The 14,858-nt window shown below is 36.2% G+C and overlaps 1 protein-coding gene across 1 annotated transcript in view; it reads right to left on the bottom strand.

Annotated features, from left to right (window-relative positions):
• The window catches only part of TDRD9 (tudor domain containing 9), a 74,338-nt gene that overhangs the window by 38,374 nt on the left and 21,106 nt on the right, over positions 1-14,858 (bottom strand). Inside the window, exons 2-8 of the mRNA XM_054400666.1 lie at positions 13,933-14,042; positions 11,902-11,940; positions 6,926-7,023; positions 6,213-6,434; positions 5,813-5,935; positions 3,582-3,662; positions 256-420 (exon numbers count right to left, since the gene is read on the bottom strand). Of these exons, the coding sequence (XP_054256641.1) occupies positions 256-420; positions 3,582-3,662; positions 5,813-5,935; positions 6,213-6,434; positions 6,926-7,023; positions 11,902-11,940; positions 13,933-14,042 (838 nt within the window). The remainder of the gene's footprint in view (positions 1-255; positions 421-3,581; positions 3,663-5,812; positions 5,936-6,212; positions 6,435-6,925; positions 7,024-11,901; positions 11,941-13,932; positions 14,043-14,858) is intronic.

Below are 14,858 nucleotides of genomic sequence, written 5' to 3'. Positions count from 1 at the left end.
TTCTGCACAAAATTTTACGTTGTTCATCTTAGATGCAAAATACCATAGAAAATGTCACATACTGCTTAAGATTCCCAGCCCTTCACATTCTATTTCTGTTACATAAAAGAAAATCAAGGCTGCTGTTAAGGAGACTGTTTTATCATTATGTATTAATTTTTTTCTAGAACAGTTATTTGTAACTTTATTACTCAGCTTTCAATTGTCTATTTCTTTCTTACTATAACTGTATTTCTATTGCTATAATTTCAATACCTTGAAATGAACAATGTGTTTCAAATCATCAAGATAATATTCTTCAATTGTGTAAGGTTTGCCTTCCACCTTAAACACACAGGCTGGATTCAGACCATTATAAATGGGAAGTGCAAAGTAATCAGCAAATTCTTTACAGTTGATGGAAGCTGACATCAATATCACCTGTTAAAAAATTGCAAAACAAATGTAAAACATTATTTTTAACAGAAAATGCCACGCTATGCTGAAATTTCCACTTTCTCTTTATGCTAAAGTGGTCTAACTTTGATTACTATAGGTATGTATCCTACGCACATTTAAGACAAAGCTTAAGATTCCCTATGTAGCAAGTGGCAAAAGTAAACACTTGTCAGAGCACAGTTCAGGCTAGATGTCTAAGGCAGACAATATGAAAAACTTTCCTGTGGTAAAAGCTCAAGCTGCAAACATATTGTACTCTTCCTTAAACTCATGATCTCTACATGGTACTCAAAAGAAGTACACTAAGTATTTTCAACTGTTTTACTAAAGAGTTAGATTAGACAGTGCCTTTATGTCTATCAAGATGAGCTTACTCCTACTCAAGCAGTAACGATATTGATAAAAAGCCTTAAAAACATTACTATAATGATTTTGAAATATGTCGGTAAATTTTTCTCTCAGTTTCAATTAATCTATGCAAAGTAAAACTCTCAAGGATCACACTAAGCTTCTCACTCTGCTGATTCTGCTAATACTTGTGACCTGTATTCATCTAAACAGAAGAATAGAAATCACATTTGCTACAGGGTGACACCTTTTCTTTCATTCACTAGGAAATTTCAGAACTTACAGCTTTGCTGTTTTCTCCCTGGTTATACAACATGATACATGCAGAATAAGGCAAAGAGGAATGATGTAACTTAGTGGCTATGACTATTTACCCTGTAACACCTCTATTTGGAGTTTATTCCCACTGCTCAGCACAGCCAGCTGGAAAAACAGCTCCAGCTTTACAAAGTATTAAGAGCCAAGGAGTTGTAACAAACTGTGTAATGTACCATCAGGTTCCTCAACCACTCTAAACAATAAACCAGGATATGGTCTGTCTACTGTTGCTTTCCTAACACTCTGCATAAATTCAAAAGTAGAATAAAATAAAGACATCAACACCCAAGACAAAAATGCAGTGAAATAGAAGAGCATCCTCTTTATGAAGTGACAGATGGGCAAGCTAATGACGTGAGCATTGCGCTGCTGTGCTCAGCTCCAAAGCCCATCTGAAGGTACAAAGAATACATGAAGAAGGCAGACTAAGTCATGAAGTCATTTAACCTGATGCTGAAAAGAGGAGAAAAAAAAAAATCTAAAGGGACGTAATTCTCCAGATATTATAGAAAACCTATTCCACTGCAGCATGAACTGCCTTGTGGCTCACCTATGCTAGGAAATCAGGCTAAATGAAATGTAACCCTGCTTATATGCTACCGAAACAAAGTCCCATCTAAATTACCATAATTGCAGTTAGAGGCAAGGAATATTAAATTACCTCTTCTTCTAGACAATCTTCATAATTTGCAGCCTGTAATCTACCTAGAGTCCTTCCAAACTAGAAGGAAAACAATAGGTTCCTCATAGTGTGTCTGAATGGTCACATTATATAAAAACATTTGCTCTACTCCTGAAGTAAAAATTCAGCAAGCATGTATGACCAATACAGCAGAGGAACATAGTAGAGTAGAGGGTAATCAAAGTAGACAGCTCTTCAAGATTAAGCAGTTGAAAACCACTCGTGCAGTGTGGATATGCCTAAAGCCCCACCAGATACCAAAAATATGCACAGTAACAACTTCTCACCTTAGATGTCCTTGAATAGCAATTTGCTAGAACTTAGAAACGTGGCTATTTTTATCCTGTTCTTACCTTCCCACCTAAGCTTCTAATTGAACTGTTTGGTCCAACCAAATAAAGCCATTCTTACAATCACAGATTTTTTGGCAACAAGTCTGTATCACCAAGGTCAACTGTAGAACAGTCAGTCATGTCTGCTCTGGAATCTGTTTCATCAGTCTAGAGGAGCTGGGTGGAAAACTGCAATTTCTAAATTTACCACATGATCAAAGCTCCCTTCCCTTACAGTTTTTCAGAAGGGGATGAAAATGGATGAAGGCGTAGACACTGGGCTTAGCGTACAGATTCAAACAGAATTATCTGTTATGCTGATAAAACCCAGCCATAAAAAATATTCAAAGAGACACTTGCTCCTAAGATACAACACTGTCTCAGATTTATACTATATGGAACCATTATTATAGGAAACCATGATTATATGAAGAAAAAACTGCAGAGAAGGATATAAAGTAGACAAAGTCTTATGGTGGCAATTTTGAGAGATTTAATCAGAATAATAGGAAAAAAAATATCTTTCAGGAACCTATAAAAGAATTTTCTTTTTTTTTTTTATTAAACAGAAATGACAGGACCCGTAAGGATTCTTGAAACTGACGCCAACCAGATCATCAGCATCATGGATAAAATCTTAGCAAGCTGATTATGATTAAATGATTCAGTATGTTCAGTTGGCAAAGCCAAGAAAGGCCGAATAGTTTCACACTATTGTCTCTGAATTTAAATTCAGGTGGCCTTCTTATAAGCAAGAAAAGGCATAAAAAGATGTGAAGTGGACAGACAGACATGGCCTATGCCAGCTGGAAGGACACTTTCAGTGAGAACATGCCAGGAAGATGTAAAGACCAAGTTATCTGAATTTAAATCAATGTGGTTGACTGTAGGGAAGAACACATTACTTTCTAATAGCAACAAAACCAGTCATTATAGACTCAAATTATGTCTGCTTTGAATAGAAACAGTTCACACGAACCAATTAACTGAAGCACTTAAATGATATATAGTCTCAGTTTCAGCAGTCCCAAACAGCTGCACAAAAATATACTGTCAGCCTAACTCTATCACTTGCATTTAATTTTGTACTACTCAAGAGTTCATTACTTTGAGACCACAAAGACTAAATATGTCATACTTAACCAAGGATAAGCACTGCCCTCAATACATGCTATGTAATTCTAGTCAAATATCCATCTCGCATTTTTTAGCCCTAAGCAGACTTTAGAAACTAATGCACTTTAACATGAGGGAAAAAAGGTCTCTCAGAACACATTATAGCAGCCAGGAAAAGAATGCCCTGTAGCTTGCTTGCTTATGAGGAGTGACAAACTAAATATTTTAGTAAAAATAATGCCACATTTACAGTAAGATCTTTAAAACACACCCTTTGCAGATCAAAAACTCATTAAAAAATATTCTTGCATTAAAAAAAAAAATACAAGAACATACTTTGAACTTACCTTTACAGAATGTGGATCTGTATGCAACAGTTTACGAATCACCAAGAGCAAGAAATCCATTTCTTCAGTACGCTCATGCACCTGAAGACATTATCCACAATTCCATTTTCATTACTTCATGCTCTCCTTTTTCACAATCTTTTCCTTTGCTATTCAGTTTAATGTTCTTTTTTTTTTTTTTTTTAAACTCGGAACAAGAATACATTTTCACAGAAGAAAACACAGCTTTTAAGACCATGCATGTTAAATATTTTAAAATCCTAACCCAGCTGTTCAGATGACTACGGCATCCTTTGTGGAAATTATCCATCATTCTAAGTCATGCAAATTGTGGAACGACTAGATAACTGATCATGAGCTCTAACCACTAGCTCTACTAGAGTTAATGAAAACAACTGAAGTGATATTGAAGTCCAGTACGTCAGTTGTACTGGTAAAATCACAAGTGGCCCAGGCAGGGACTAAGCTGGTGCCTAAAAACTAAGTAAACCGAAGATGTCTCCTATTCATAGCTTCTAGCTATGATCAAAATACATAACTGCTTTCCTAAGTACTATTCTCCACCCAAGAATTTATATATGCCAGCATCTGACTTTTCTGACTGCTCCTTGCACTTTAATTAACACTTCTTTTAAACATTATCAATGATGATCATATTCCTTTCTTGAACTGGAGTTTAAATATATCATGTGCAGCAGCTTTTTCTGGAGCTTAATCTTCAAAGGTCAACATTCATTACCTGCAAGGTAATAGCATCTTCTAACATAACATAAAAGATACATTCAGTGGTACCCCATTATGAAAACAATTTAGCTAAGGCAGTTTTCAGGCTGACACTAAGGTCTTGTCATAAGAAGTTACGATCTTCAGACTTAAATTCGTTTAGGTATGTTCTTAAATGTCTGCAGTAGCTTAAGAGGGCTGGGACCTGTAATTAGGAATACAGTGGCAGAGATACAGTTAAAATGGTTGCTACTGAGTCAAGCTCACATTTTGTGAGGTAGATGGGGGGAAGGAGGGGCAAAGTGGCATATGGGGAACAGGGGGGATTAGAATTTTGGTTGGGGAAGCAAAACAGAGCCTTGAAAGGTTGGAGCTCCTGAAATATTGTACAACCTGATGCCACCAGTTCAAATTTTAGAGCACCCAAACAAACAAGGTTAAAAAAAAAAAATCATCTCTGGATAAATCTGTTCTCCTGTGTAAGGGGCCAGGAAACTTCATTAATTAATTTCTTCATTTAATTAATAACTTTTAAATCTAAAGGAAATTAATACTTCTCTATGTATGCATCTTCTGTTGATAGACATTTTCATTTTATCTCTAATTTGCACTTCCTAATCTTTGGTTTAAAAATAAAGTTTGCAAGATTCTGCTAATATATTCAGTGCTCTCAGATCATTCCCATCAAGACAAACAATTCAGGTTTTCTTTCAGTTCTTATATCTGCTTGAATGATGTCCTAAAGCTGCTTTGTACAGAAATGTCACTATTTGCTCAATGTTCCAGATTTCCAATGTGCCAGTGTGGACATTTACAACAAAAAAAGGCAACAGCAATAAAAAAACCCAAACCAAACAAAACCCCCCAACCAATCAACCAACAACAACTGTAAGTCCTCTTCTATGTTACTACATCCCAAGATTTAAGTCCTCAATGTAATCTACATTCATGGTTTGCTAAAGCACAATTTCATATCTGCTCAGCACTGAAATACTGCTTACCACAAAAATAAGCATAGAAGCATGTAAAAGTATACGAATTACAAAAAACCCCTACAAGTCTATTTTCTTCAGCTTTTTAGTGAAGTAGCAGCAGTAATGAGCCCACATAAGGAGACTGTAAATCTAGACAGAAGACAGGTAATTTTTAAAGAGTATTTTATTTTTCAGGACATCCCTGAAGAATTAAGTCTTTTCTAAGACCTTCCTCCTATTAAGGCCTAGCCAGACATGTTTTTGAAATCCACATGGTGGACTTCAGAAAACTTGTTGAGACACACACAAAAAACTAAGCAGTCCCAAAAATCCTCCCCAAAACCTCAGTTCTAAGTTTTGCTGCTTAAAGGATCACTGAAACAAGCTTATTTCAAGAAATATTACCTTAGATGACTTACACATAGCATTTTTACAAGTAAAACCTGTGCATTTGTCTTTCTCTAGCATGGTAAGAGAGACAAAGAGAAGAAAGTTTTCTGAATATGAAATTGAAACTTATTTCCACCAACTTACTTCATCAATGAAAATGTGCGTGAATTCAGCTAGGCTTCTGGCAAAAACTACTTTCTGAAGAAGAACTCCAGTTGTCATGTACAGCAACCTTGTGTCCTTTGTGGAAACATTCTCCAAACCTACCTAATATATTACGAAAAAATATTATAGATGGGAACACATATTAAATATAAATACAGGGAGATGCCTCTGAAAACTCCAAAATAAAATACAGTGTAAACCCATCAAAATTATTCACTCAGACCTGTAGAAGCTTCTGTACAAACATGTTCCTAAAGCCCAGAGATACCATTTCTTTGGTACGCTATATATGGTCAAAAGTTATCAAGTAAGAAGATACATATAATATCTTTTATATATCTTCCTATATTTTTTAATACCATTTAAAATTTTCTTATACCTGGTATCCTACAAATCCACCCAGCATCCATGATCGTTCCTTGCTAATCCACCTGGCAATGCTGCTGGCACCAATTTTCCGAGGCTGGGCAACAGCGATGTTGCAGTAGATAGAACGCTGAATGCAGTCATCCAAAACATACTGTGGAATCTGTGTGCTCTTACCACTGCCAGTTGCTCCTTGTACAATCACAACTGAATTACTTTCTATCAGAGACACTATCTGAAACAATTTTTTAAGAAAACTCATAAGCCTGCAGAACAACTCAAACAGATTTCAAATGGATTTGAAATAACAATAGCGTATAGGCCACATAATCGAACCTCTGCAAAACACTACTGTATCATCTCCTAAGCGTCTGTAGATAACTGGACTCCTAAAACACATTACAACACCACACGAAAGAACACAGGCATGCACTTGGTCATGTATTCTACATAAATGCCTTTAAAGAGAAAGTATAACAGTATTGTTTCTTCCTCTAGGAATTTTTATACAATGGTTTTGCATAATGAACACAGGTTTTGGACCATGGTTAAAACAGGAACAGAAGTTTCCTTCTGGAAAAAACCCCAACAAACTAACCAATAAAAAACCCCAACCCAAACCAAACAACAAAAATAACAACAAAAGAAAAACACCCCACAAACAAAACCTCCCCAAAAACATTTTCTGCTTTGTTCCCTAATGAGATAAAAGTACAACAGAATTACCTCTTCCCTGTGTTTGGCTATAGGCATATCCACACATTTATGGTCAGTTATTGGTATAGAAGTATAATCACTCGATTCACACTGAGACAATGAAGTATCTACGCATAAAAATAAAAACAAGTTATTTCAACAGAGAAAGGGAAAGACCAGCAGAAGAATATGATCACAGTATTTGAAATCTAACTTTTCTCTAATTTGAATCACATGAGTATTAATAGAATTAATGCCTTTTAATACTAGTAGATTGAAGAAATTTTCTGTTTGTTCTACTGACAGCAGCTTTGAAAAACATTGCTTCTGCATATAAGCTACTGTCAGTGTCAAGGACATACACAATTCTGGATTCAAATTCTCTTGGTTAAGTAACAGTATTTTTGCGCTGTTTGCATTACAACTGCCAAATCCACTCGTTCCCTAGAAGTTCTTTGAAAATACTGAAAAAATATGCTGTATTCATGCATCCATGGGTTGTTTCTTTCAAAAGCCTATTGTACAAAGTAACCTGTAATCTGATGGAAGACCAGTTTTCTACCACTTGGCAATTACAAGTCTGGCAAGTATCATGAGAACCTTCCAATGTGATACTAGACTCTGCAGTGTCATGGAAGGAATCAGTCACGATTATGACTGGGTAACACAGGACAACATCTTACAGTGATAGCAGGAATTTCTGCTCAGCAGCCTGCTGCCAGTTTGACTATGCAAAGCAAGAAAGACTGAACAACTGTAGAGGCAGGTGTATAACAGGAAACCAGGACAAGACTTTAATTGTACATTGCAAAATTGCTTACCAATTTGGCTGAAAAAACCAACTATACTAAAATCAAAAGTGGAAATGCTATTTCAAATGGGTTTTATCAGGTACTATGGTAAAATTTACTTATTTGCATACAGATAATAAAAACTTAAGACTTCGCTTTTATGTCATATTATTTCCCTAAGAAATACACACAGCAGTGGGAAAGAAATCTGGTATTTTGTTTGCAAAGGCAATATTTACTGCAAAATAAAGACTATCGTCTAGATACATGACTACACAGTTACAGATTCCTTTGTTTGGAAAGGTTACTAACAATCTCAAACAGCAGTGAAGCAGAAGCAAGCAGAACAGCTTCTTTTGTCTCTGTACTGTATCTGAATGTACTCCAACCCCTCAAACTGCTTTCAAGTGTCAAGGAAATCAAAAAGACGTATTTCCACATTAAGGAAACCTCCAAGAGATAAACAATTCATTAAGACAGTTTCATAAAGCTCTAAACCCAGTCTTCAACGATAAAGGTTCTTTTATCTCAATTCTGTGCAATGCAAAAGTTATAGGTGATACAGTGGTTTATTTAGTGCTACTAAACACATACAACCCAAAAATTAGTAACAGCATTCTTTGAAAATATTTACTGTGTTCTTTAAAATACTTTTGCGCAAGTTTCTAAATATATTCCACAGGAATAATCACATGTAGCATTCTGTCACAGCAACACTGTGCAACGGCTGACTGGCTTCCCTCTGGCACAAACATGTCACTACTGAGACATCAGTAGGTCTGCACGATTTGACCAGTGCTGGAAGAGAAGACATCGGTGCCAGCATATTCCTGCTAAAGCAATGTAGCCTTCCACTCCTACCAGGTTTTCCACGTAACAACCACAATTTTGAAAAATATGTTACAAGGAATCAACAGAAGACAGCAGCAATTCTATAACAGTGCTTATAAAAAGAAGCAGTTTAAACAGTAGGATTTGCATTCACCTTCTCTAACTCAGTAGAAGCCAAGTGTATTAGTAAGAAACCACTGATTGAAAGTCAAGAATTTCACTGTAAAAACTCAAAGGAACGCATTAGAAACAACAATCAGTATTCATGTATTTGCTAAATAATCACAACAATTTAATCAGTTTTGTACATCTCATTTTTTCATTGATGAAACGTAACCTTTTCTTTAATGTTGCTTTTTATATGACATTTCTGTAAGAGCAATATCTTACTGTCTCCTAAGCACACAAATTTGGAAAAAAAAAAAAATAAAAAAAGTAAATGATCATTCGATATGTAGCCACCATCAATATGAAGAGTTTGAGAACTGGCGGTCACTAACTATTTAGTAGATGCTGCAAGTACTAAGAACTGTACAACTTAGGGTTTTTTTCTCTTAATGAGTTTGCCCGGAGAGCTAGCACCACAATAACTATGAGACATCAATCCAGAGCAAACAGTCTAGTTTTGGCCCTCAGAGTAACCTGGCATCTTCAAATGAACATTGACACAACCCAAATAACCATGGTAAGGGCCACTATAACAAGATATAAGAAGATGATACAAACTTTTTCTGGAATCTGGTATGATCATTACTGAAAACAAAACTGGGACAAGGAATTTGGACAGAAGACCTTAAACTTAGCTGCCTTTTTTTTTTAATGAAAGATGTACTGAACAGTGAAGACTTGCCACAGAATACTTAAATATACACCCCCATGAAAGTTCCAAGGTTATTTAACTAATTTAAATAAACATTCAACTATGGACTCTATACCACACAATTACCTTCAACTCTTGTTTGGTTTTAGTTTTGGTGTTGGGTTTTAATTTTTTTTTTGTTTAACACCTATTTACATAATAAATCCTAAAATGAGAATTGGTCTCTAGAAAAAGAGATCACTTCTTCAAATACAGAGGCATCTGCAGATTCAAGGAACTACAGGACTACAGAGTTATCAGCAAGAAAGGCACAATTTTCAATAGCTTATACTTTCAGGAAAACATCATTCAGACTGGGACAGCAAATCCAACAGATGTGCACCTCTGTAAGTACCAATCTTGTCTTGGATTCTGACATACAAAGCCAGGCTGGATGAGGCCCTGAGCAGCTGAGTCTAGTTGAAAGGCAACTCTGCCCATGGCAGGGAGGTTGGAGTAGATGATCTCAAAGGTACCTTCCAACCTAAGCCATTCCATGATTCTACGATATAGAGAATGCAAGACCTGAAATGTCCAACCTGAAAATAGTGAACTGAAGAAGCATGCAACTGCCCACCAACGCTGTTTTATGACAAGCAAAATATTTCTATATTTGTATATATATATATATATATATAGCATTAATGTCAATCCAGAATAAAATGATATTAACGTCTCTATTCAGTCAGTGCAAAAAGAAAGTGAAAACTGAGCTATGGGAATGATGAATTTGCCTGCTCACTTCCTTTTCTATTACTGAAGTTCTGTGGAGATACGTTGACTGCCATGACTGTAACAGTCACTGCCCAAGGAAGGAGCAATTTTCCAATCTCCCAGTTATTGTAGCCCACAGAGCAGATGTATTCCTTATGGTACCTGTTTCCTGAATTGAATCTGAAAAGATTCTTTAACAAAAGAACAGATTTTTGTATTCACCAGTTCTGTGAGGAAAGACTGTACAGTTGGATATTGGTATATAGAAACATAAATTCATAGAACCGTTTGGGTTGGAAGAGACCTTAAAGATCATCTAATTCCAAACCCCCTGCCATGGGCAGGGACAGCTTCTGCTAGCCCAGGTTGCACAAAGCCCTGTCCAGCCTGGCCTTGAACACTTCCCAGAAGGGAGCATCCATAACTTCCTTAAATATACCACTAAACAAATTAAAATGGGACTTGAAAGTACTTGTTAGGTGAGTCAGACAAGATGTTTACTATGCCACTGATAATTCTGCTGAGCTACAAACACACAGAGTGATTACATTAGCTAGCAAGTTCATGGGAAAGGAAAGCCACTGGAAACAGGTTCCTACACTGACTCACAAAGCACAAGGACTTCAGAGTAAGTCATGCTACTTCAATCATAATGCAAAGTACACAGAGGTGCTCCTGATTGTGCCCTGAAGAGCTTAATCCAAACCCTGGAAAATGTTACTATCCTTCGAGACTGGAGAAAACATTAACAGTTTTCTGTGTCCTGTGTTGACTGCTGAAGCATGCCTGCAGGTGACATGAAAATTCCTAGGAAAATGCCACAAATAATTAGTCTTTGCTCATGAGGCTTCTGTTCTCCATTGCAATCCTCAGCTTGGAAATATGTTGAATACAAAATGTTTGAGATGAAGATCTGTGCTATGATTAATTTTCCTTGCATGCATGTTTTGAATCCAAAACATTTAACTATAACTTGAAGTTTTTATGTCAGAAACCTAACCAGAAGCAACGTTTAAATTTCTTCCTCTCTGTAAGCAATTACTTCACCTAAGATTCAGAAGATACCCAGAAGAGATCCTTTTAATCGTGTGAATATAATGAAGATAGAAGTTTCATAAAAATAATTATACAAGCATCCTTAAGAAGAAAAAAAACAAACTAAGACCACCATTTATTAAGGACTTCAGAAGTTTTCTTAGAACTCTTAGTGCAAGCAGTTTAGAATAGCCAAATTTGTGGGGAGTGAAGTTATCTCTTCTCCATAGAATGCTTGAAGTAGGCAAGTGACCCATAGACACAGCTCTGGAAGGTTTCCCGCTGCACAACATGCTGTGACCTCACTGAATCAAAGGTGTAATTTTGAGTCTGAAACAGCCAGTACCAATTGTGAAACTAGCCTGATGGGCCAGGGAAGAAATGATAATGCACTACTAACAGCTGTGAATTTCTCCTGCTTTTATTTAATCACTTTGACTTTCTATTCATAGCAGTATCCTTTCTAGCATGTTATGAAGAAGTCAGAATTCTGAATGCAGTTCCCCGATGGTTTCTTTTCTCAGCAGAGAAGCAGATTTGGCAGTTCTGTGTATCCTGTCAGTATGAAAGTTTATACTGATTCAAAAAAATTGGAAAGCACAAAAACTCAACAGAACTTCCTAAAACACCAAGGTACAAGCAAACACCACAAGAGTTTCACCAACTCTGCAATATTTAAAACAGGCTGAAAATTCATATAGAAGATACCATATACAGTTACAAGAGCAATTCAGAAAGAATGAAAGAAGCAACAGAAGTGGTTTCAATTCTGAAACCTTCAGGGCAAATCACCTTCTCATTTCCATGTTGTGCAGCTTATCGCTTGACTACATTTGTACTCAAAACAGCTAGAGTGGTAGGGCTCAGTCTAGATAAATCCTTGATCACTTACACCAATGTGCATATTCTTAAATAGAACATGCCTTTCCAGATTGATATAGCTGACAGTCAGAAATGGGTCTTAGAGCTCATGAAATCTGCATGATGAACATAATACCATTTGAGAATAGCAGTCTCATTAACAACACATATATTTATAATCTATAAAGTAAACATTACAAATCTCAAGTTCACTCACTGACCTTTATTGTATTGTCCTAACATAATATTCCTGCATCTGTAAGTCAAAGTTAATACCAGTAAGAATCCGGATTTTCTGAAGTTTTTGTGTTATTCTACATCTAGATTTAGCAGCTTGGTCTCAAGAATGCCATAGGAATCATGCGGTCCTGTCACTATCCAGTCTGATCAGAGATCCTCACTGGATCACAGACAGCTGGGAGTAGTGTAATAGCCAGAGAATGCAGGCACAAACACTGCATGAACAGCTCCTGAAGCAACTGAGACTACAGACCATGACACAGAGTAGGAGGGGCTAGGGCAAGGAGGAAGGTAGGGGGAGCAGGGGGAAGGACAGAAAAACACATCTTATAGATTAGTAAGAGAGTATGTACATGGTAATATTTAAGTATTTAAGATGTTGTTATTGAGATACAACTGAAACGAAAGAATAAATATTAGAAGGTATAAATTTCATAGACAAGCATTAGTTATTTACAAAGTAAAAGAACTGGGATGACTATGTAAAAATATTACCTAAGAAGCCTGCGTTATAACCCTGTTTCTTTACAAGAGGAACATTGCTAGTATCAGTTCCATTCAAAATTAACAGATCACCAGTGCTGCTAAACTAAGTTGCTGGCCTACCTCAGGTAGAACTCTCATTCGATTGCTGAGGAACATTAAATGATCTACAATAACTCCTTGAATTAATCAGTACCACTAAAGAAATATCCAAGGAACTTACGCTTAGTCAACTTGCATTTGTCCTTCATTCATTAGTAAAGCACATTAAAAGCTATGAAACTCCACACTCCTGCACTACAACATTCAAAGCTGCTTCTAATCCCTTTACTGTCCCATTTTCACCATTCAATACCTCTTCCTCTCTTACAGATTTTACATAATGTCAAGTGAACAAGAGACAGTATTTTATCGTTGGGACAGATAGTCAGATGTGCTGCACATGCTGGACAGGTCAACTGCACCTACTGTCTCTGACAGCTGATGACAGGCCAAACAAATGGCTTCACAACTTACCCAAGTTCCAGAGATCACATAATTTGCAGAAACACTGAAGTAATTTCTAGAAAAATCTCTCAATTTGACAAATTTTGGTATATAAACAAAGGTATACAGAAGGTATTACAGAGAACGACAGAACAGACAAAACATCAAAATGTCCCTTTCTTGGTAGATGAGCTACAATAATAGATTTGGAAATTAAGAGGCACAGCAAGAGTTTGAAGCTGAGCTGTCCTGACAAGTGCATCAGCCTTATACTGCTTTTACCAGAGCTCCTAGGAAAGAAGTGCAATCAAATTTATCTCTAAAGGCATTTCAAAACAACGGTGAAGTATACACAGAAATAACATGGATAGAAAATAGGAAAACAGAATAGAGAAAGGCATGAACACAATGAGTGGTGTTGTTTACTTGCAGATACATTTCAATCACGTACCTACTTTTATCAATACAATAAACAAGATGTATGTACACGGATGTATACAACAGCATTACATGTTGTGATTTCCAGAAAATAAGGCATTTACTTTTGCCTTATACAAAGCAAACAAATGCATGTACAGCACTAAACAAACAAGAAACACATGGGAGGGGTGCATGGTTTGTTTAGGGAAGAAGATGGGAGGAAAGACCACAGGTAGGAAAAAAGACAGGTTTATCCGAGTTTATAACAGGAACAAAAAAGTGTGCATACATATATACACACGTTTATTTTCATTAACCTGGTTTATCGACGTGCCAATCATGTCCAACAGCAGTAAGCTCTTGTGTCTCTGCAGTTTGCCTGCACTCTTCAGCATATTCAGTTCCAACACTCTCTGTGATAGGTAGCCTGAAGAGGAAAGAAATGACAAATCCATATATACTTCTTAATCTAAGTTATGGTTATTTCTGGGAATAAGAGCATTATACAGTAAGTTCACAGTCTCCATGTTGAGCAGGAACTACTTCAATGAACTAACTTTGGAAATAAATTTTGTCTCTGCAGTTAGATACTAGCCTGAGCAAAGTGCCACATTAAGTCTTATTGAAAAATATAATCCTTTAAGTTTGTAATTCTTAGGAATTTATCTCCTTATGAAAGTCTACAATTTCTTCCAAACAAAGATAATTTTTTTTGACAAATTCTTGATTCAGTTTAACTATGAAAATACATGTAATTCTTGCATCATTCCATGGAGACAGGGCAAGTAGACAAGAGAAAACACAATCATCCCACTGCTTTACAGAAAGAATTTTTGTCTTTGAGCCAAGAGTGGTGGTCAGGAAAAAAACCCAAACAAACAAAACCCCAACACAATCATCTGATCAGTGAATTTTATAGACATTTATTACACACCAGATGTAAAAATCTATCCATGACATAAACAGAATTAAATGGGATTAAGAAAAACTATCTTCTGCATAAATGGTGCCAAGAAAACCAGATTTCAGTAGAGAAAAAAAGTAGCATATATGTAATAATTGCACGATGATTAAACCATAAATGAACTCACACATAGAAGAGTTTTGTACACATGCAACTGTGTTTATTTCTTGACCCAAATGATAAGCAAAGTAGCTCAAAAAACAATCTGAAAACGAGAGATTTCTAACATGGCACTCTCACACAGCTCTCATCATAGAATAATTGAAGTATCCTGATGCC

This window comes from Indicator indicator, chromosome 4 (genome assembly GCF_027791375.1).
Source record: "Indicator indicator isolate 239-I01 chromosome 4, UM_Iind_1.1, whole genome shotgun sequence".
Classification (NCBI taxonomy): Eukaryota; Metazoa; Chordata; class Aves; order Piciformes; family Indicatoridae; genus Indicator; species Indicator indicator.
This window is presented reverse-complemented; position numbering and strand designations above follow the sequence as displayed.